The sequence below is a fragment of the Rana temporaria genome, chromosome 5 (genome assembly GCF_905171775.1).
Source record: "Rana temporaria chromosome 5, aRanTem1.1, whole genome shotgun sequence".
NCBI lineage: Eukaryota > Metazoa > Chordata > Amphibia > Anura > Ranidae > Rana > Rana temporaria.
Window position 1 is genome coordinate 297,956,729 of NC_053493.1, and position 20,457 is coordinate 297,977,185.

Consider the following 20,457-nt stretch of genomic DNA (forward strand, 5'->3'; position numbering starts at 1 on the left):
GTATAGTACTAAAAGGGGCAAATCGCTACTGTAAATATTACTTTCACTTGTTGCACAGTAAAAAAATGAACCCCTTACAGTAGCGATTTGCTTTTTTTGTACCATAAAGGGCTATTTTTTTATTTTTTAACCTCTTTATGTTACTAAACGTGTCTTTTGCAGAAACGCATTTAATGTTCACATCTATACGTTTTTCAGCAGCTGCGTATTTCGAAAGGATCAAGGACTTTTTTAAATGCAAAACGGTGCTTTTTTGGTTCAATACACTTCAATCGAGAAGCTGCAGAAAAGCATGTAATTTCTAACGATTCGAAAATCGAACGAAAGTTCTTAAAATTATTATTTTTTTAAAGCGGGAGTTCACCCGAAAAATATTTTTTTAACAGTAGATTGGGCCTAATTACGGGAAGCAGAATCGGGTGTTTTGATTAAAATCAATGCAGTACTTAACTTTTTTGAGATAGACGGTCGCATAAAGCGCGGCACGAGTTGCCGAACGTCGGTGCGCAGGCGCCGTATAGCGCCGCACGACGTTCGGCTACTTTCAGAAACTGGTGACGCGCTGTATGCGACGGTCGAAAGGCTGTCAATCAAATAGGAACGCCCAGTCCCGCAGCCCATACCCGGAAGCGGCGGGAGAACATCTGTCTCTAAAACGGTAAGTACTGCATTGATTTTAATCAAAACACACGATTCTGCTTCCTGTAATTGGGCCCAATCTAATGTTAAAAATTGTTTTTTTGGGTGAACCTCCACTTTAAGTATGGCCAGCATATAATGTATTACAGTTCTGTTTGAAAATCTGCAAAACAGTCTAACTTTGTTTTTTCTTTTAAATAAAAAAAAATGATCTCCGAGTTTGATGACATTTACTACATTTACTAGATTCAACCTCTAATAGTATATACAGTATATCTCTTCTGTCTGGTGTTCTCAGAGTGGATTAAAGATTTTACTCCCTAACCATATAGTTGGTTATTTATATTTACCACTATATATAGATATTTAATAATAAATTGCCTTTTTTTTTTTTTTTTACTTTACATATTAACTAAATTATACACCAGACTTTTTTTAAGGTTATTAACCGATTAATCGGCCAACTAATCGATTTATGAACATAATTGTTAGTTGCAGCCTTAGGGCCAGATTCAGAGACATCTGCGGCGGCGTAACGTATCGCATTTACGTTACACCGCCGCAAGTTTTACAGGCAAGTGCTTGATTCACAAAGCACTTGCCTGTAAAGTTGCGGCGGCGTATCGTAAATCCCTCCGGCGCAAGCCCGCCTAATTCAAATGGGGCGTGGATCATTTAAATTAGGCGCGTTCCCGCGCCGAACCTACTGCGCATGCTCCGTTTTGAAATTTCTCGCCGTCCTTTGCGCGAAATGACGTCGCACCGACGTCATTTTTTGAACATAGACGTGAGTTACGTCCTTTCCTATTCACAGACGACTTACGCAAAAAAAAATAAAAAATTAAAATTCGACGCGGGAACGACGGCCATACTTTAACATGGCAAGTCTAACTTTAGGCCACAAAATAGCAGCTTTAACTATACGCCGGGAAAAGCCGACTAGCGACGACGTAAGAGAATGCGACGGCCGCGCGTACCTTCGTGAATCGCCGGAAAAAGCTAATTGGCATACCCAACGCGGAAAACGACGCGAACTCCACCCAGCGGGCGCTGAAGTATTGCACCTACGATCTGAAGGCGTACAGCTGTCGGATCGAAGCCAAAACCTGTTGTATCTTGGTTTGAGGATTCAAACTAAAGATACGACGCGGCAAATTTGAAAGTACGCCGGAGTATCAGTAGATACTCCGGTGTACTTCTTCTGTGAATCTGGCCCTTACTTTCCAATCTATTTGCTAATGCTAGCAGCATAAAGATTAAACATAGTCAATGTTGATTGAGAGAGGGAAGTTCCGCTTTAATGTACTAAGCTGTAGATAATTTTAGCAGTGGTTCCCTGAGATCTGAAATTTATTTTAAAGGTTCCTCTATTGTTGAGTTGAAAGAGGCTGATCTAGTTTCTGATAAAATAAAACGTCCATGCTTCCAAATGTTAGCTATAAAATAACTCATCAGCTGTCATAATATTTAATAAATGAATGGCACTCTACACTGCTACAGTTGTGTTCACTGTATGGCCTTTTGCACACTGGAAAACAACTATAGCAGTGTAGAGTGCCATTCATTTATTGAATACTATGATAGCCGATGAGTCATTGTATAGCTAACATTTGAAAGCATGGCCGTTATATTAAACTTCTGGCAATATCTGGGCACAGCTGAAGATTCGGAAAAAAAATAAGAAACTACACTTGGTGATGGCTTGAGAGCCGGTTCACACTGGGGCGGCACGACTTCGGGGACGACTCGTCGCCTCAGTGTGAATCGGCTCTAAAAATGAAATGTTATTATTAAAACTAATAAATAAAAAATCGAATAGTACTTTTGCAATAATTGTATACCATGGATAAGCACTGTTCTTGGTGGGGGGGGGGGGGGGGGGGGGGGTTAAAGTAAACTCTCATTCTTCAGTATTACTCTTGCATGCTTTATTTCACTGGTCTGCTGTTAGTGTGTCTGCCGAATGGAAGACCACGCCATGAATATTTTTTATATTGTTGGCAAATAACAACATTATCTTGAGTGTACAAATACATTGTGTTTCACCAAAGTTGTTCTGGCTCAGCCTGTAAATTGGGGTTCTGTACAAATTATTCTATGCATTAAGGTGAAAAAACATCCGACAATACCGCCCCGAGCCCCCGTTATACTTACCTGACCCTCGAAAGTCCAGCGCTCGCCCCAACATCCTCTTCGCCACACAGCCTGGCTGTTGATTGGCTACACTGGATGGATTGAAAGCAGCGCAGCCATAGGCTCGCGGTGCTGTCAATCACATCCAATGATGCGGCGCACCGGGGGCGGTGCCGAGTGATACAGTGAGCGGCAACAGCCGCCGGCTGTATCACGGGAGCGCCCCCGCAGGAACTCAACACCATGCGAGCTTGCAGGGGTAGCCAAAACAGCCGCTGAGGGACCCCAGAAGACCAAGTTTAGGGCCACTCTGTGCAAAACGAGCTGCACAGTGAAGGTAAGTATAACATGTTTGTTATTTAAAAAAAAAAAAATACATATATATAACTTTTCAACCCCTTTAATTAAGGGTGCAATATAACAGCCATCAGTAAATGCTCCGTTTTGTGAAAGATGGCTTTTTTTTTGCTAAAAATGACAAGCTTATATTTCTGTTAAAAAAATGTATTTATGGTTTGCAACATTGTTATTTTACCTTTTGAGATGCAAATAAACAAGCTTTCTGTATCTTTTTTTCCACATATCACAGTAGTTTCCATAAGTAGTCTGCCCCGTTTGCTCCATTCTCCTTGAAGCAGATCTATCAGGAATGTGACAGGAGCATTGAGTTGCAGGGGGTTCGGGAACATCAATCACTGCTACACAGGTTCTGATATTGGATGCAGATGAAAAGTAGAAACAGAGGATGTTTTTTTTTTTTGTGTTAGATCCCAAGACACGTTGTAGGTTTACTTTGTTTTACTTGGCAGTGATGTGCATTGTTCTTCAGTTTCCCAGCTTCTATAAATTAAAGTACAAGGGCTCTGCCATTTTTTTTTTTTTTTTTTTTTCTGTGTCTAACAAGCTTTTCTCAAAAAAAAACACCCACTATAATGGATTCCGAGATGTTACCTATAGTAGCAAGCCAAATTGTCTTTTTCTTCACAAAGGTTGGACTTTAGGGCTCATTCACATCTTGGCGTTCCAAATCGCGGGCAGAATCGCCGCGATTCAAAATAGCGGCAAATCTCAGGACATCCATGCGATCCCCGTCATTTCCAATAGCACCCCGATTGCAGAGTGATATTGTCGCTTGGCGAATCCTGGTAAAATAGCACAAACAGAATTGCAGGATGGCTGATGCCCAAAAGAAGCACAATAACTTATTTTGGGGGGACAGGCATTTTGCGATTCTGTTTGTGATTTTACCACGATTGTTGCCCAATTTGGAATGCCAAAATGTGAATGGAGCCTTTAAAGTAGTACAAAATATAAATATACAGCGTTCTTAGTTTGGGCCTGATTTGCTCATCTTTTATAAAAACAAAATGAATGAATGACTTGTATAGCGCTACACATGCAAACTGAATCGCCTCTAGGCGCTTTGCCAGCCAGTGTCTGCTTGGCTGGTGCGATCATTTTACCCCGTAGGATCTCGACACGCTTGGGACACACAGTCATACACACAGATATATATATATATATACACACTGGGCCAATTTTTTTTTTTGGACGAGATCCAATTTACCTACCAGCATGTCTTTGGAGTACCCGGAGTACCCGGAGGAAACCCACGCATGCACAGGGAGAACATGCAAATTCCAGGCAGATGGTGTCGTGGTCGGGATTTGAACCAGCGACCCTTTTGCTGCTAGGCGAAAGTGCTACTCGCTACACCACTGTGCTGTTCTGAGATGTTACCTATAGTAGCATCTCAGTAATAACACATGCACATATTGTTTGCAAAAAATAAAAATGTGCATTTATAATTTTTTGCAAATGAACCTGCAAAGCAATGCAACTATGGTAAGTGGATCATGAGTGCAATGCCAGGTGCCTGCACACTCTTCTTTCAGCTCTCCAAGGTACAGTTTTTCAGTTGGAGACCTGGAAGAAGTGTCAGAGGACTACAAGTACAGTTTTTACTACCCTTGTGTTCCATTGAAAATTACATGTCTGTCCTCCTGGCAGTACTTGCAGTTCATTATTCACAGATTTCTATGGGTATATAATGCAGCTGAGTGGGCGGAGCCCATGGCATGGGGGCGATTTGAGCGTGGGGTCTGATTTGCACCATGTTACACCCTAAACAAGGGTACAACAGGTGGGAGCTAGCCTTTAAGGGGGACACAATGTGAAAACTGCAGCAAGACTTTGTAGTGGAGTTATGTGTGAGCATCACATTATGCTAGTTCTCAAGTCTTCAACTTGGTTTCCTATGCCTGACTGCGCTCAACATGCAGAATCCTATTTTCTCTAATTTCCCCTGTTCAAACGTGTATGCTCTGTTGCTTTACACCCATGTTCAAAAAAGTGCATGACCCGATAGACTTCAATGGGAGCACCTGTAAATGCACAATTTGTCCTCTCCCCCGCTAAAACTGCTTTCTTTCCCTTGTCAAGCACAGAAAACAAAAGCCTGAAGCTTGTTATGCATGCAAAAATGCTTGCACAAAGCTTCTTAAACACCTTAAAAAAGCACTGTAAAATCACCAGAAACATGCATTATAATGGAGCTCATTGGATAATACTAAATATTAAAGTTCTGCTTTAAAATGTGGGCCTTGTTCCTCAGGATCTCCACCAAGAAGATATGACTAACAGTTTTGTGCTGTTCTATTTCAGCTGCTGATATTTTTATTATTGTTACATGCCAAAAGTATGATTCACTCTTAGGATATCATAGAACTGTTGAGTAAAAACATTTATTTATAACGTACGTTTGCTGTTTAATGGGAACATCACCAATAAATTGGTAGGTATCATTTGTTTTGTGTTTTGGAGTTAAAGTGCTTGTAAACCTCAGGCATGAAAAATGAACAAACTATATCCCTCTATAGTGTCTCAATTCAAAGCACAAAGCCTAATTTTTGGCTGCTGTTTCGTTCATCTACTTCTATACTATCAGCATGAGTGAGTTTTGACAAGTTTTCCTGACACCAAGAAAAAAAAGGTGACAGGGGAGGGCCCTCCAGCCTCAGCTCTGTTCCTGTGTGCTGCATGAAGGGGGGGGGGGGGTGTCACTTCCCTCCAATCAGCTCTGAGCTCTCCTCACTGAGCTCTGCAGTGTTTTATTTCAGATATCAGCCCTCCTTTTTTTTTTTTTTTTTTGACAGATCAGATACACTTTACAAATTCTGCACTTTGAACAGATGTAGTGAAGAAAACATGCAGATAAACAAGTACAACTTTTGTAGGAGGATTTGTTTAATCTCTGGTCTCAGGTGATACACAATCACTTCACTGGGTATATGCAACCACTTTAAATATTAACCACTAGCCGACCAGCCGCCGGTTGGCTCGGCTGTGCAAGATCACGTAGCTATACAACATCACGCATTTCAGCCAATAGGGGCGCGCGCCCCCCGCTCACCGCCGGGCACCCGCGATCGCTCGTTACAGAGCGAGAACCGGGAACTGTGTATGTAAACACACAGCTCCCGGTCCTGTCAGGGGGAGAAATGACGGATCGTCTGTTCATACAATGTATGAACAGCGATCAGTCATTTCCCCTAGTCAGTCCACCCCCCCTACAGTTAGAACACACCCAGGGAACATACTTAATCCCTTCCTCGCCCCCTAGTGTTAACCCCTTCCCCGCCAGTGGCATTTTTTTTTTAGTAATCAATGCCTTTTTATAGCACTGATCGCTATACAAATGCCAATGGTCCCAAAAATGTGTCAAAAGTGTCCGAAGTATCCGCCATAAGGTCGCAGTACCGATAAAAATCGCTGATCGCCGCCATTACTAGTAAAAAAAAATATTAATAAAAATGCCATAAAACTATCCCCTATTTCGTAGACGCTATAAGTTTTGCACAAACCAATCAATAAACGCTTATTGCGATTTTTTTTTTTTTTTTACGAAAAATATGTAGAAGAATACATATCGGCCTAAATTGAGGAAAAAAAATGTTTTTTTTTTTTATATATATTTTTTGGGGATATTTATTACAGCAAAAAGTAAAAAAAAATTTTTTTTTTTTTCAAAATGGTTGCTTTATTTTTGTTTATAGCGCAAAAAATAAAAACCGCAGAGGGGATCAAATACCACCAAAAGAAAGCTCTATTTGTGGGGAAAAAAGAACGCCAATTTTGTTTGGGAGCCACGTTGCACGGCAGTGCCGAATCGCAAAAAAGTGGCCCGGTCATTGACCAGCAATATGGTCCAGGGCTGAAGTGGTTAAGGAACATCTAATAAATGTCTGCTATGATGGATGGTTAGTTCCTGAGAGCTTTATAACAAAAACCTAAGTTGATCTCTAAAAATACTCCATACACTCTATGGATTTCTTTAGGCTGAATTATAAATTACATGGAGAAAACAAATATTTTAGAAAATCAGTATATCAGAAATGTTAAAACTACACTGGTATGATTTACTAAAACTAGAGGAATCTTCTTCAGCTCTGCAAAGAAACCAATCGGTTTCCAAGTTTTTTTTTTTTTTTTGTCAAAGCTTAATTGACAAGCTGGGGTCAGAATCTAATTGGCTACCATGCACATCTGCACCAGATTTTGAACTTTCCAGTTTTATTAAATCAAACCATGTATGTTATCTAAACTTGTATGGGGCAGTTACTGAAATTAGCTTACCATTTTCAAACACAATTGAGGAGTGCATTGGATGTTCTGTGATCATCAATTTGAAAGCAGTGCCAAGGTTTTGTTTAGATTTGGAGCTACTCAATCTTTTCCCAATGATTCAAGTGGAATGACTTCCTTTAAGTGGAGTTTCCATCCCAACATTTTTTTTTCCATTATTGTGCTCATTAGACCTAAAAAAGAAAAAAAAAAAAAGTTTTGCTCATCTGGAAATGCCTGTTGCTATGTAGTCCCACAAAATCTGCCTTTGGAATAACCTAGGATCCTGACATCATCTCCCTCTAATGCTCCTGGGAAATGTGCGCTACCCAGTTATCACTCCCCATCCAAGACTTCCAGGAAGTAAGTGCTTGTGGGCTTCACAATGCCCACAAGCAAAATGACAACGGTGTGGACATAGTTTTATAAACTATCTTTTTTTAATAACTATGCAGAGCATTGTAAAATAGTAAGTGACTGCATTTATATTATAAAAATGCATGATGAAAGGACATACATTTAAAAAAATGCTAATTGTGGTTGGAACCCCGCTTTAAAGTACCGTAGTTCCCAAGTACATGTGGGTGTCCAAAGAGGGGAAACCACCATCATCAATTGCAAATGCCCATCTCAACCCTCCAGAAACCGTAAACATGGTTACCACCCACCTTTTGCATGTAAACAACCATTTTTGTTGGCTGTAGTCCTTAGAATTTACTACAAGAGTTACAACTTTGAAAAGTAATTTTGTTTGTTATACATTTTTTTTTACAGATAAAAAGTATGGTATCATTGTTATTGATCCTCCGTGGGAGAATAAGTCTGTCAAGAGGAGTAAAAGGTAGTACTAGTTGTTCAGAATATGTGATTGTATTTTTATGTTCATGTCCCAACAGTTGACATTTGTCCACATAAATGTTCTCTCCACCTAAGAAAAGTAAATCGGCTCAACTCTATTTCTACATGGAAGTTCAGTTTGCGTCAGTTAATTTTTTTCACAGAATACTGACTGGTGTTATGCAAACCTCCTGAAATGACCTTCAGTTCTGAAAGTTATTCACAGCATATGTTAACTTAATGGAGGAGTGAAGATTACAATACTGTATTCATCTACAAGTGTTTGATGTTGTCAGGCAGACTTTTATATAATGTAACAGTCAGTGAGTAATAATTTATAGCAATAATCAAAAGGAATGTAAAGTTTTTTTTGTTTTAATTAAAATAATTATACTTGCCTGCTCTGCGCAAAGGAATTTCACAGAGCGGCCTCGATCCGACAACATTGCGACAGTTGCGTACCTCAACAAACAGGGAGGCACGAGGATTCTTCAATCGATTGCCCAGGAAATTTTGTCATGGGCAGAAGAGAAGCTAGCCTCAATTACAGCAGTGCACCTGAAGGGGACGCAAAACTGTCTGGCAGACTATCTCAGCCGCCACAGGGTGGAGCGAGACAATTGGTCGCTTCATCCAGAGGTATTTGCGGAGATCACGACAAATGGGGTTGTCCCGAAGCAGATCTGTTCGCAAATCAGGACAACTGCAAGACAGAGGAGTTCTTTTCTCTGAATCCAGCAGATCACTCACTGGGGATCGATTCTCTGGCGAATCTGTGGCCATTCGACCTCTGCTACGCCTTCCCGCCGATCAGACTTATTCCGGAAGTTCTCCTAGAAGAAACAGACCTTGTTCTGATCGCCCCTTTTTGACCCAGGAGGCCATGGTTTTCCCTGCTACAGACTCTGGTCTCAGACCCTCCAATGAGGCTTCAGAAGAGAGAGGACTTACTATCGCAGGGTCCAGTTGCACACCCACAGTCGGTTTCCTTAAACTTGACGGCTTGGTATCTGAACAAAAGATACTGAGGGCTCAGGCGTTTTCTGACAAAGTAATCAAGACTGGTGAATTGCAGAAAAACAGTCACTAGAGCCATATATTCCAAAATTTGGAAAAAGTTTAACTCATGGTTGTCTGAAAACCAAAGACCAACGCATGATGTTCCTTCTCATTTGGATTTTTTTCAAGAGGGTGTCGACAAGGGTACAGGCGGCAGCTATCGGTGTTTTCCTCCCAGTTTTCTCTTTTGGATAATCCCACATTAGCTAGATTCTTCAAATCCATTTGTAGGGCCAGGACTGTCCCTGGTCCTTTAAACTCTGGTGGAGTTTCATTTTGAGCCCCTAGAGGATATTTCTATTAAATTACTTTAAAAACAATTTTTTTGGTAGCAATTACTTCAGCTCGTAGAGTAAGCAAGTTACAGGCCTTGTCAGTGAGGGAGCCATTCCTCACGATTTTTGAGGATCGAGTTGTTTTAAGAACGGATCCAGTTTTTTTTGCCTGAGGTGGCCAGTACATTCCACAGATCGCAGGACATTGTACTGCCATCCTTTTGTAGTTTGCCACAGGGCGATCAAGAAAGGAAGTTTAGTTTTTTAGATGTGGGAAAAATCCTTCTCGTCTATCTGTAGGTCACTAAGACCTTTAGGAAAACAGATGCTTTATTTGTCCTTTTTTCAGGTACACACAAGGGTAAGTGTGCATCTAAAGCCACATTGGCTAGATGGATAAAGCAAGCCATCTCGGAAGCTTACAAAATTAGAGATGTTCTTACACCTTTTGTCACTGCGCATTCAACAAGAGCTTTGTCTGCGTCTTGGGCTGAGAGGGCTGGTGCCTCACCGGAAAAAAGAAATTTGCAAGGCTGCCACATGGTCCAGTTATTCGACCTTCATTAACCACTTAAGGACCAGCCCATGTACATATACGTCCACAATATGGCACGTACAGGCACATGGGCGTATGGGTACGTCCTCGCCTATTAGCGGGTGGGGGGTCCGATCGGGACCCCCCCCGCTACATGCGGCGGTCGGGTCCGCTCGGGGAGCGATCCGGGACCACGGCGCGGCTATTTGTTTATAGCCGCTCCGTCGCGATCGCTCCCCGGAGCTGAAGAACGAGGAGAGCCGTGTGTAAACACGGCTTCCCCGTCCTTCACTATGGCGGCGCATCGATCGCGTCATTCCCTTTATAGGGAAGACACGATCGATGACGTCATTCCTACAGCCACACCCCCAAACAGTTGTAAACACATACTAGGTGCACCCTAACTCCTACAGCGCCACCTGTGGTTAACTCCCAAACTGCAACTGTCATTTTCACAATAAAGAATGCAATTTAAATGCATTTTTTGCTGTGAAAATGACAATGGTCCCAAAAATGTGTCAAAATTGTCCGAAGTGTCCGCCATAATGTCGCAGTCACGAAAAAAATTGCTGATCGCCGCCATTAGTAGTAAAAAAAAAATAAAAAATAAAAATGCAATAAAACTATCCCCTATTTTGTAAACACTATAAATTTTGCGCAAACCAATCGATAAACGCTTATTGCGATTTTTTTTTACTAAAAATAGGTAGAAGAATACGTATTGGCCTAAACTGAGGAAAAAAAATGTTTTTATATATGTTTTTGGGGGATATTTATTACAGCAAAAAGTAAAAAATATTGCTTTTTTTTCAAAATTGTCGCTCTATTTTTGTTTATAGCGCAAAAACTAAAAACCGCAGATGTGATCAAATACCACCAAAAGAAAGCTCTATTTGTGGGGAAAAAAGGACGCCAATTTTGTTTGGGAGCCACGTCGCACGACCGCGCAATTGTCTGTTAAAGCGACGCAGTCCCGAACTGTAAAAACACCTTGGGTCTTTAGGCTGCATATTGGTCCGGGGCTTAAGTGGTTAAACATTATCGCCTGGATCTGCTAGCTGCTCAAGAACAGGCGTTTGGTCGAAAGGTCCTTCAGGCAGTTGTCCCACCCTAGACTGGTAAGTTCTGGCTCATCGTCTCATGGGCTGTCCTGGAAGACGCTTTGGAGAAAAGCTGAGTTAGACTTACCGGTAACTCCTTTTTCTGAGAGTCTTCCAGGACAGCCGAATTCCCACCCGGTTTTGTATGGAAGGCATGTGTATTATCCTACGGTTCTCTAGAACATGGGGCCTGGAGGACCGCCTTTTTATCTGGTGGGGGTAACGTTTTTTCTGTCCTGGTAGGAGGAGCCCTATGTCTCATGGGCTGTCCTGGAATGCCTCACAGAAAAGGAGTTACCGGTAAGTCTAACTCAGCTTTTTTTCAGACATTGTCCTGCTAAATATTTGTTTATACCTGTCATCATAATTGTAACCTGTACTCTACTGTGCCCATGCTGCTTGTGTATACAAGTAAATATGAACACACACACACAACAGAAATTCTCTGCTACAATAGCACCCCATCTCCCTCCCCGGAAGTCACTAGATTGCTGCACCTTTCCCCCAGGTGTCTTAATTTTCCTTTTAAAAAGCACAAATCTTTTACATCAGCGATCACCCCTCTACTATCATAGCAGTCATGGTTTATCACAATTTCAATGGTTAATGACCCTCCTCAAAATCTTTTGCAGACAGTTAAAGCTGTCTCATAGCCCCCAAAAAGGGAACAACCATAAATCAATACTTTAGGAACAGCTTAAAGTGGTACTAAAGGTTCACGTTTAAAAAAAAAAAAAAAATAACAAACATGTCATACTTACCTCCACTGTGCAGTTCGTTTTGCACAGAGTGGCCCCGATTGTTCTCTTCTGGGGTTCCCACGGCGACTCTCTTGGCTCCTCCTCGCAAAAGCTAACCCCCTCTGGGAAGCTGTCTTCCACGTGGGTTACCTTGCGGGCGCGCTCCTGTGTCATATACTCGGCGTACATAACTGGCAAGTGTGTGACTCGGCCCCGCCCCTGCGCTGCATCATTGGATTTGATTGACAGCAGCGGGAGCCAATGGGATCCGATAAGCCGTTGGGAGAATGACGTGGGATCGCGCCCATGGAAGTTCGGAGCTCATGTCAGGGGGGCCAGACAGTGCAAGGTGTTTTTTCACCTTAACCACTTCAAAACCACACGCCGTCATATGACGTCCAAAAAGGGGATTTCTTATCCCGAATGGACGTCATATGACGTCCTGTACTTTGTGCGGTGATATCTGAATGATGCCTGCACCTAGAGACATCATTCAGATATCATTTTGTTCGGGCGGCGATCCTGCGCACCATAAGAACGATCATAGCGGCAGTTCCGCCGCTTAATCGTTCTTATAGGCGGCGGGAGGGGACATCCCCCCCTCCCGCCGCCATCCGGTGCTTCTCCGGGCTCTCCCGTGCCATCGGGGGCCCGGAGAGATGATCGCCGTGCACCGGATGGGAGGCATAGAGATGGTCACCAGTTATCTCTATGACCGTCTGAGGCCCGGGCGCGATGTGATGACGTCACGCCCGGGTACCAGTAAGTAAACAAACCGCAATTGCGGCTAGTAAGAATGAGATCTGTGAATTTTTTTTCACGATCTCATTCTTTCCAGCCTGGAGGAGAGATGTGGGGTCTTATTGACCCTGCATCTCTCCTTAAAGAGGACCTGTCACACACTATTCCTATTACAAGGGATGTTTACATTCCTTGTAATAGGAATAAAAACAATCACATTTTTTATTTATTTTTTGTAAAAAATAAATAAGTAAAAAAATAAAATAAATTAAAGCGCTCCTGTCCCCGGTAGCGCGCGCTCATAAGCGAAAGCACACGCAAGTCCCGCCCACGTATGTAAACGTTGTTTAAACCACACATGTGAGGTGTCACTGCGTGCGTTAGTGTGTGCAACAATTCTAGCACTAGACCTTCTCTGTAACTCTAAACTGGTAACCTGTAAAAAATTTAAAGCGTCGCTGTAGCGGCTACCCGGGCTAGTGAGAAGGTATCAGCCGTTGGAGAAGTCATTTTCCCTGGCAAGCTGCGATATGCAGGTACCGCCGGTATATCCCATCGAACGCCCTTTCAAGAAACGAGACGGGCTACGTTTGCAGAGTCGAGCAGGACTGACTTTTATTGCACATTTCACCTCACTTTTTATATGGTTACAAGCTTACATGACCAATGACACTCTCCGCCCCCCCCCCCCCCTTCACACACATACTTTGAAATAATGACATTCCCTTGAATCAATCAGTCTCTAGACCATTTGGCTCCAATCTTATTTAACATGACTTGATCAGACAATAGAATTCAATTAACCTTTAAAACAATTAAACACTCACAGATCATCCCATCAACATACACCTGACAGAAGACTGCTATCTTGAACAATACACAAAAGAGTCAATTAACTAAGAAGGGACATTAGAATTTTAGCAGTTAGAGTCATTCTACAATTAACCCTTTGTAGGCCTCACTGTAGGATTATCATCGATGTCCACACAGAATACATAGTTCCATAGGTCTGTTACAGTCGCCTATGGAGATTTTTAAGTAACAAAGTTTGGCGCCATTCCATGAGTGTGCGCAATTTTAGAGCATGACATATTAGGTATTTATTTACTCGGCGTAACATCATCTTTCATATTTTACAAAAAAATTGGGCTAACTTTTCTGTTTTGTTATTTTTTAATTCATGAAACCATTTATTTTACAAAAAAAAGGCGTTTGAAAAATGAAAAATTATTGCGCAAATACCGTGCGAGATAAAAAGTTGCAATGACCGCCATTTTATTCCCTAGGGTGTCTGCTAAAAAACATATATAATATTTGGGGGTTCTGAGTAATTTTCTAGCCAAAGAATGATGATTTGTACATGTAGGAGAGAAGTGCCAGAATAGGCCCGGTATGGAGGTGGGTTTTAACCACTTCCCGACGGCCGTACAAATATGTGCGGCCGCAGGGTGGTTCTAAATCTCTAACAGGACACATTTATGCGTCCTCCGCTCTTCCAGGCCACTAGAGGGCGCACGCGCGTGCCTGCCGCATTCCTGAGATACCGGTGCGCGTGCCTGGCGGCCGCGATGTCCGACAGGCACTCGCAATCGGCGGTTACAAGGACATGGATCTCTGTGTGTAAACACAGAGAACCATGTCCTGTCAGGGGAGAGAGGAGACCGATCTGTGTCCCTTGTACATAGGGACACAGATCGGTCACCTCCCCCAGTCACCCCCCTCCCCCCACAGTTAGAACACACCCAGGGAATACATTTAACCCCTTCCATGCCCCCCTAGTGTTAACCCCTTCACTGCCAGTCACATTTATACAGTAATCGGTGCATTTTTATAGCACTGATCGTAGTATAAATGTGAATGGCGCCAAAAATGTGTCAAAAGTGTCCGCTATAACGTCGCAGTCCCAATAAAAATCGCAGATCGCCGTCATTACTAGTAAAAAAAAATAATAATAAAAATTAATAATCATTCTGTCCCCTATTTTGTAAGCGCTATAACTTTTGCGCAAACCAGTCGCTTATTGCGATTTTTTTTTTACTAAAAATATGTAGAAGAATACGTATCTGCCTAAACTGAGAAAAAAAATGTTTTTTTTTTATTAAAAAAATGGGCTATTTAGTATAGTAACAAGTAAAAAATATTGTGTTTTTTTCAAAATTGTCGCTCTTTTTTTGTTTATAGCGCAAAAAATAAAAACCGCAGAGATGATCAAATACCACCAAAAGAAAGCTCTATTTGTGGGGAAAAAAGGATGCCAATTTTGTTTGGTAGCCACGTCGCACGACCGCGCAATTGTCAGTTAAAGCGACGCAGTGCCAGAAGCTGAAATTTCAGCGGGTCAGGAAGGGGTATACATGCCCAGTAAGGAAGTGGTTAAAGCCCTGTTTTGATGTGGTTAAAGGGGTTGTAAAGCTTCCTTTTTTTTTTAATAACAAACATGTCATACTTGCCTCCACTGTGCTGTTCGTTTTGCACAGAGTGGCCCCGATCCTCGTTTTCTGGGGTCCCTCGGCGGCTTTCTCGGCTCCTCCCCGCATCAGCTAATCCCTGTTCTTGGAAGCGCTCTCCCAAAGGGGTTATCTTGCGGCCGCGCTCCCCTGATTTAGCCCTGCGGCGTGCCGTGTCATTGATTTGATTGACAACAGTGGGAGCCAATGGCTGCGCTGCTATCAATCATCCAATGAATGAGCCGAGAAGAGCCGAAAAGCCTGCTCGTTCACGATGCGGGACTTTCGAGGGCTCAGGTAAGTAAACGGGGGTGCTGGGGGGCTGGCAAACATCAGATGTTTTTTTCACCTTAATGCATAGAATGCATTAAGGTAAAAAAACATGAACCTTTACAACCCCTTTTAATGCATAAGATGCATTAAGGTGAAAAAACACGAGGCTTTACAACCCCTTTGACCACTTGCCAACCAGACCAATTCTGACACTTCGCACCTACATGTAAAAATCATATTTGTTTTGCTAAAAAAATTACACAGCACCCCCAAACATTATATATGTTTTTTTTTTTTTGGAAAAAAAACAATAATATTAGCCCATTTTTTCCACATAATGTGAAAGATGAAGTTACGCCGAGTAAATAGATTCCTAACATGTCACGTTTAAAAAATTGCACACGCTCGTGGAATGGCGCCAAACTTCGGTACTTAAATATCCCCATAGGCGACACTTTAAAAATGCTTACTGGTTACATGTTTTGAGTTACAGAGGAGGTCTAGGGCTAGAATTATTGCTCTCGCTCTAACGTTCGCGGCCGTTTTCATATGTGGGAGAGACTTATGTATGCGTTCGCTTCTGCGTGCGAGCACACGGGGACAGGGGCACTAAAAAAAATTTTTTTTTATTTAATTGTTAATTTTACTTACATTTTGAATGTAAACATCCCTTGACATGATCGTATTGGTGGAGAAACAAACTAGGAGGTTGTATAGGAGGCAGAGAGGAAGGTTATCGTAGACAATAAATGAATTATTGTAGAAGGCCTAACATTTGACTTTGGGGTTGGAAATAGAGGCGGCAGATTGACAACTGGTCATGGGACAAAAGGTCAAAGCAGATAGAGTGGGTTCTAATATTGCCGTGGGAGGAGGAGTGATAACTGACCATGGTTTGTTGGGAGAGGCAGAGTACGTTGGTCAAGGAGGAAAGAGAAAGGAGACAAATCTTGAGAAGATTGTGTACCAAGAAGGCTGAGAAAAGGCTGCAGGTGGAAAATTGATTTAGAGGGACTCCAAGAGCTGATTATGGTCAGGTGGTAGTGAAAGAGCAGAGGCACAGAGAAGCTGATCCTAGATTGGGGAAGAGACCGAATAGAATGGAATCTGTTTTTGAGTGCGGGATTGATAAGACTGAATGCGTTCAAGTGGTAGATCACATGGCTAGGACAGAGGGAGAGATAGCTTTGGTGGTGGGGATTATGTAAGAGTGGAAGCTAATCATGGGCTGAGGGAGAGGAGGCAGACCAAGAAATGTATTGTTTGGGGAAAGAGGAACAGCAGCTGATTGAGTTACTTAAATAGAGGATGTAGAGCAGGACCTGGTCATTGACTGAAGGTGAAGAAAAGAAGGCACCTAGGAAACTAATCTTGGAGTTGGGGTAAGGGCACAACTTCAACTGTTATTTCTTCCTCCTGCGGAAAGAATACCATTTCATTCCTGTCCTGATATGAAAGGTTGTGCTACAGCACCGGTATGTGGAAGATTAGTGTTAAAGCGCTTGTAAACCCGGGGGGGACAAAAAACTTGTAAGACAAAGGCATAATGAGCTAGTATTTATCGCATACTAGCTCATTATGAAATACTTATCTTAGAACAAAGCCCTTCCAGCGCCGCCCACACACCACTGAGACGGCTGACATTTTCCAGCGCATGCTTGCGGGGGCCGCCGTTTACGGCACGGCTCTGAAAGTCCAGCACGGTAAGCCGGACCATGCACTCCGAATATCTCCTAAACTGCAAGTTTAGGAGATATTCACAGTAATTATAGGTAAGCCTTATTATAGGCTTACCTGTGGGTACAAGTAAAAAATAAGACTTCCACTTTAACAGTTAGAGTTTAGTACATACAAGACTTCTGCGATTTTAGGAAAAATGTAAGGTGGCATTTTAATATCAGCTTGAAATTTTGTGTCCACTATCGCAGCCAAGGTACAGTGTTCTGAAGCAGTATATTGTAGAGAACAATGCCAGAGACATTGGAACACAAAACAGGGACAAGGCAGTAGTCACAGGGCCTAGAGCTGGAGCACTGTTGCTCTTGAGCTGCCGTAGAATGTAATGTGTACAAGTGGAGGGGAGGTGTTGCAGGGACTTGCAGTGATGTCAGTGGCTGGTAAGGCACTGGCTAGTATCCGAGTCAAATGCACATAGGTGACATAAAAAGTTGCAACGACTACCATTTTATTCCCTAGGGTGTCTGCTAAAACAATATATATAATGTTTGGGTGTTCTGAGTAATTTTCTAGCAAAAAAATTATGATTTTTGTAGGAGAGAAGTGTCAGAATTGGCCTGGGTGGCAAGGGGTTAATTACCATAAGTATTATACAAATAATAATTAAATATTATATATTAAATATATTGCGCTAAACTGTGACAATAATAAGTGATAATAAAATTAAGTTAGATCCGTGTATTATAATATTTAAGGCAGCCAACACACCAGTGGATAATGAAAAAAGTTAAAAAGAAAAAAATGCAGCGCCAAAAAAAAAATATTATTAAAAGATCCACCTTGGGGGATGGGTCTCAATGTGGTGTAATCATATAAAGGAGATAAATTTCACATCCATTCTCCAGTGTGGCCAAATAAAGTGCAAAGATCATATATTGCTCAAGCAAGTATATGAATAAAAATATTGTATATTCAAAACAATATAATAAACCAAAAAACAAAACACAACGTGTATCCGTAATCAAACAGATATGTGAAATATATAGTCCCATGTACATATGAAGGTGGTCCTTAGATTCTCATGGATGCATAAAGATATATTGTCCCCTCTGTCAGATAACATCACATCTCCAGGCAGATAATCCTTGGCATATAATAGATTAAATACGCTTACCAGCTGGTGTAGACACACGACTCACCGTACGGTGGGTGGGTCCTAAAGGCTTGTATGGGCCGAACGCCCTCCTTAGACACCATCAGGGATATGAATCCTTGTATTGATGTTTCCAATGAAATCCAAAAATACGCTGGTAGGGATAGCCACAGAGATTCCCGATGGGATGATGTAGGGATAATGCTCCAAAAATATCCAATCCGAGGAAAAGGAGAGAAAAAAGAGGGGAACACCTCCTCATAGTGTAAAAAAGTTTTACATTTAAAATCACAAAAATCAAAAAAGTATTGCACTACAAAGGTATCCAAACAGGAAGTACAAATGGGTACACATAAAGTCCCAGTAAATAAAAATTTCCACAAAATAAAATCAAAAAACCCACAGCAAACAGTGAACAGGTCTAATGTGCAATGGAAATGCTTTGAGTCCAATAAACCAGACCGGTTTCGTCTTCACAGACTTCAACTGGGGCATGAAACTGGGTTCTAAGTTCTAACTGGGATAAGCCTTTATGTCCTGAGTGTGTCAACAGTTTGGTTAAAGATAATTCAGTAACCACTTGTCACCAGATTTTGTCATCTGTAAAAGATGAAATTGCATCCACCTTTCAGTCATTCAAAGGACTGATGGATAGGATGCAGGCCTCGTCCCTACCTAGGGCCTCTAGTGTTCCTTCCTTACCTCAGGTTCAGGAGGAGGAAGATTGTAGGGAGAGGACTCCCAGATCAGTTGCTTCCTCTCAGGCAGGTTCAGCATCTGATTCAGAGGGAGAAGAGGATTCCTCCAGGGTTTCCAGATACAAATTATCTTTGGATAATGTTGGGGATCTTCTAAATGCTATTTATGATACTTTAGAAATCCAAGAAGAACAGGTTCAGCTCTCAAAGCATGACCTTATGTATCAAGGTAATGCAAACAGAACCAGAGTTTTTCCGGTTCATAAATCTTTAATTGATACGATTCTACGAGAATGGGAACAACCTGAGAGAAGACCTTTCTTTTCAGGCAGCCTCAAACGAAGGTTCCCGTTTGAATCGGATGTGTCTCATCCCTGGAACAAGGTTCCTAAGCTGGATGCCCCTTTAGCCAAGGTCTCGAGAAAGACCGATTTGGCCTTTGATGATTTGGGTTCCCTTAAGGACCCAATGGACAAAAGGGGGGACCTGCTGTTAAAAAGAGCTTGGGACGCCTCTTCGTTGGGTTTAAAACCAGCTCTCGCAGCCACTTGTGTCGCTAGGAATTTGGAGTGCTGGCTCAATCAGTTACAGACGCACATCTTGGCAGGTACCTCCAGACAGGAGCTTCTAAAATCCTTTCCGCTTTTACTCAAAGCAGTAGGATTCCTAGCTGACGCCTCAGAGGAGTCGGTTAAGTTAGCTGCCAGGTCAGCAGCCCTTGTTAATGCAGCCAGAAGATCTATATGGCTGAAGATTTGGACTGGTGATGCCGCCTCAAAATTGAAATTATTATGTGGGTTGCCGTTTTCAGGAGACCACCTGTTCGGATCCGGCCTCCAGGAGGCGTTGGAGCGAACTCAAGACAGGAAAAAAGCTTTTCCTGAGAAGAAGAAAAAGACAGAAGGAAAGGGTTTTTTTCGTGGCTTCAAGGTATCAGGCACTTGGCATCAGAACCAAAAGAAAAAGAGGGTCAACCTAAGAAGCACTGGGCAGGTCAAAATGGTCGTGGAAGAGGAGGAATTCTATTCAATCCTCCTCAATCCACCCCAAAGTCGCAGTGACTACTGTGTCCCAGTGGGAGGAAGGTTGGGGCAATTCCTCCCACAATGGACCAAGGCAACTTCAAGTCCGTTCATTTTAGATCTTATAAAAAACTGTTACAAGCTGGAGTTGATTTCAATACCTCACTTGAACTTCATGGTTACTCAGCCTCCCAGGGACAGAGCGAAGGCAGAGGCTCTGTTCCTGTCTCTGGGAGAGTTAGTGGATCAAAAAGTCCTAATTCAGGTGCCCCAGGAGGAGCAGGGACAGGGAGTATATTCCCATGTCTTTATCGTGAGAAAACCATCAGGAAAGTTCAGGATGATCCTGAATCTTCGGCCCCTGAACAAATTTGTAAAGTACAAAAGGTTCAGGATGGAGTCGATTTTTACGGTAACAAGGTGCCTGTTCCCAGAGTGTTACATGGCGACCCTGGATCTCAGGGATGCTTATCTGCACATTCCTATACATCCAGGATATCAAAAG

At 42.3% G+C, this 20,457-nt stretch overlaps 1 protein-coding gene across 2 annotated transcripts in view; it reads left to right on the forward strand.

Moving 5' to 3' along the window:
• The window catches only part of METTL4 (methyltransferase like 4), a 276,841-nt gene that overhangs the window by 78,782 nt on the left and 177,602 nt on the right, over positions 1 to 20,457 (forward strand). For both annotated transcript variants that reach the window (XM_040354033.1, XM_040354032.1), the window contains exon 4: positions 8,170 to 8,236. In XM_040354033.1, coding sequence (XP_040209967.1) covers positions 8,170 to 8,236 — 67 coding nt within the window. The remainder of the gene's footprint in view (positions 1 to 8,169; positions 8,237 to 20,457) is intronic.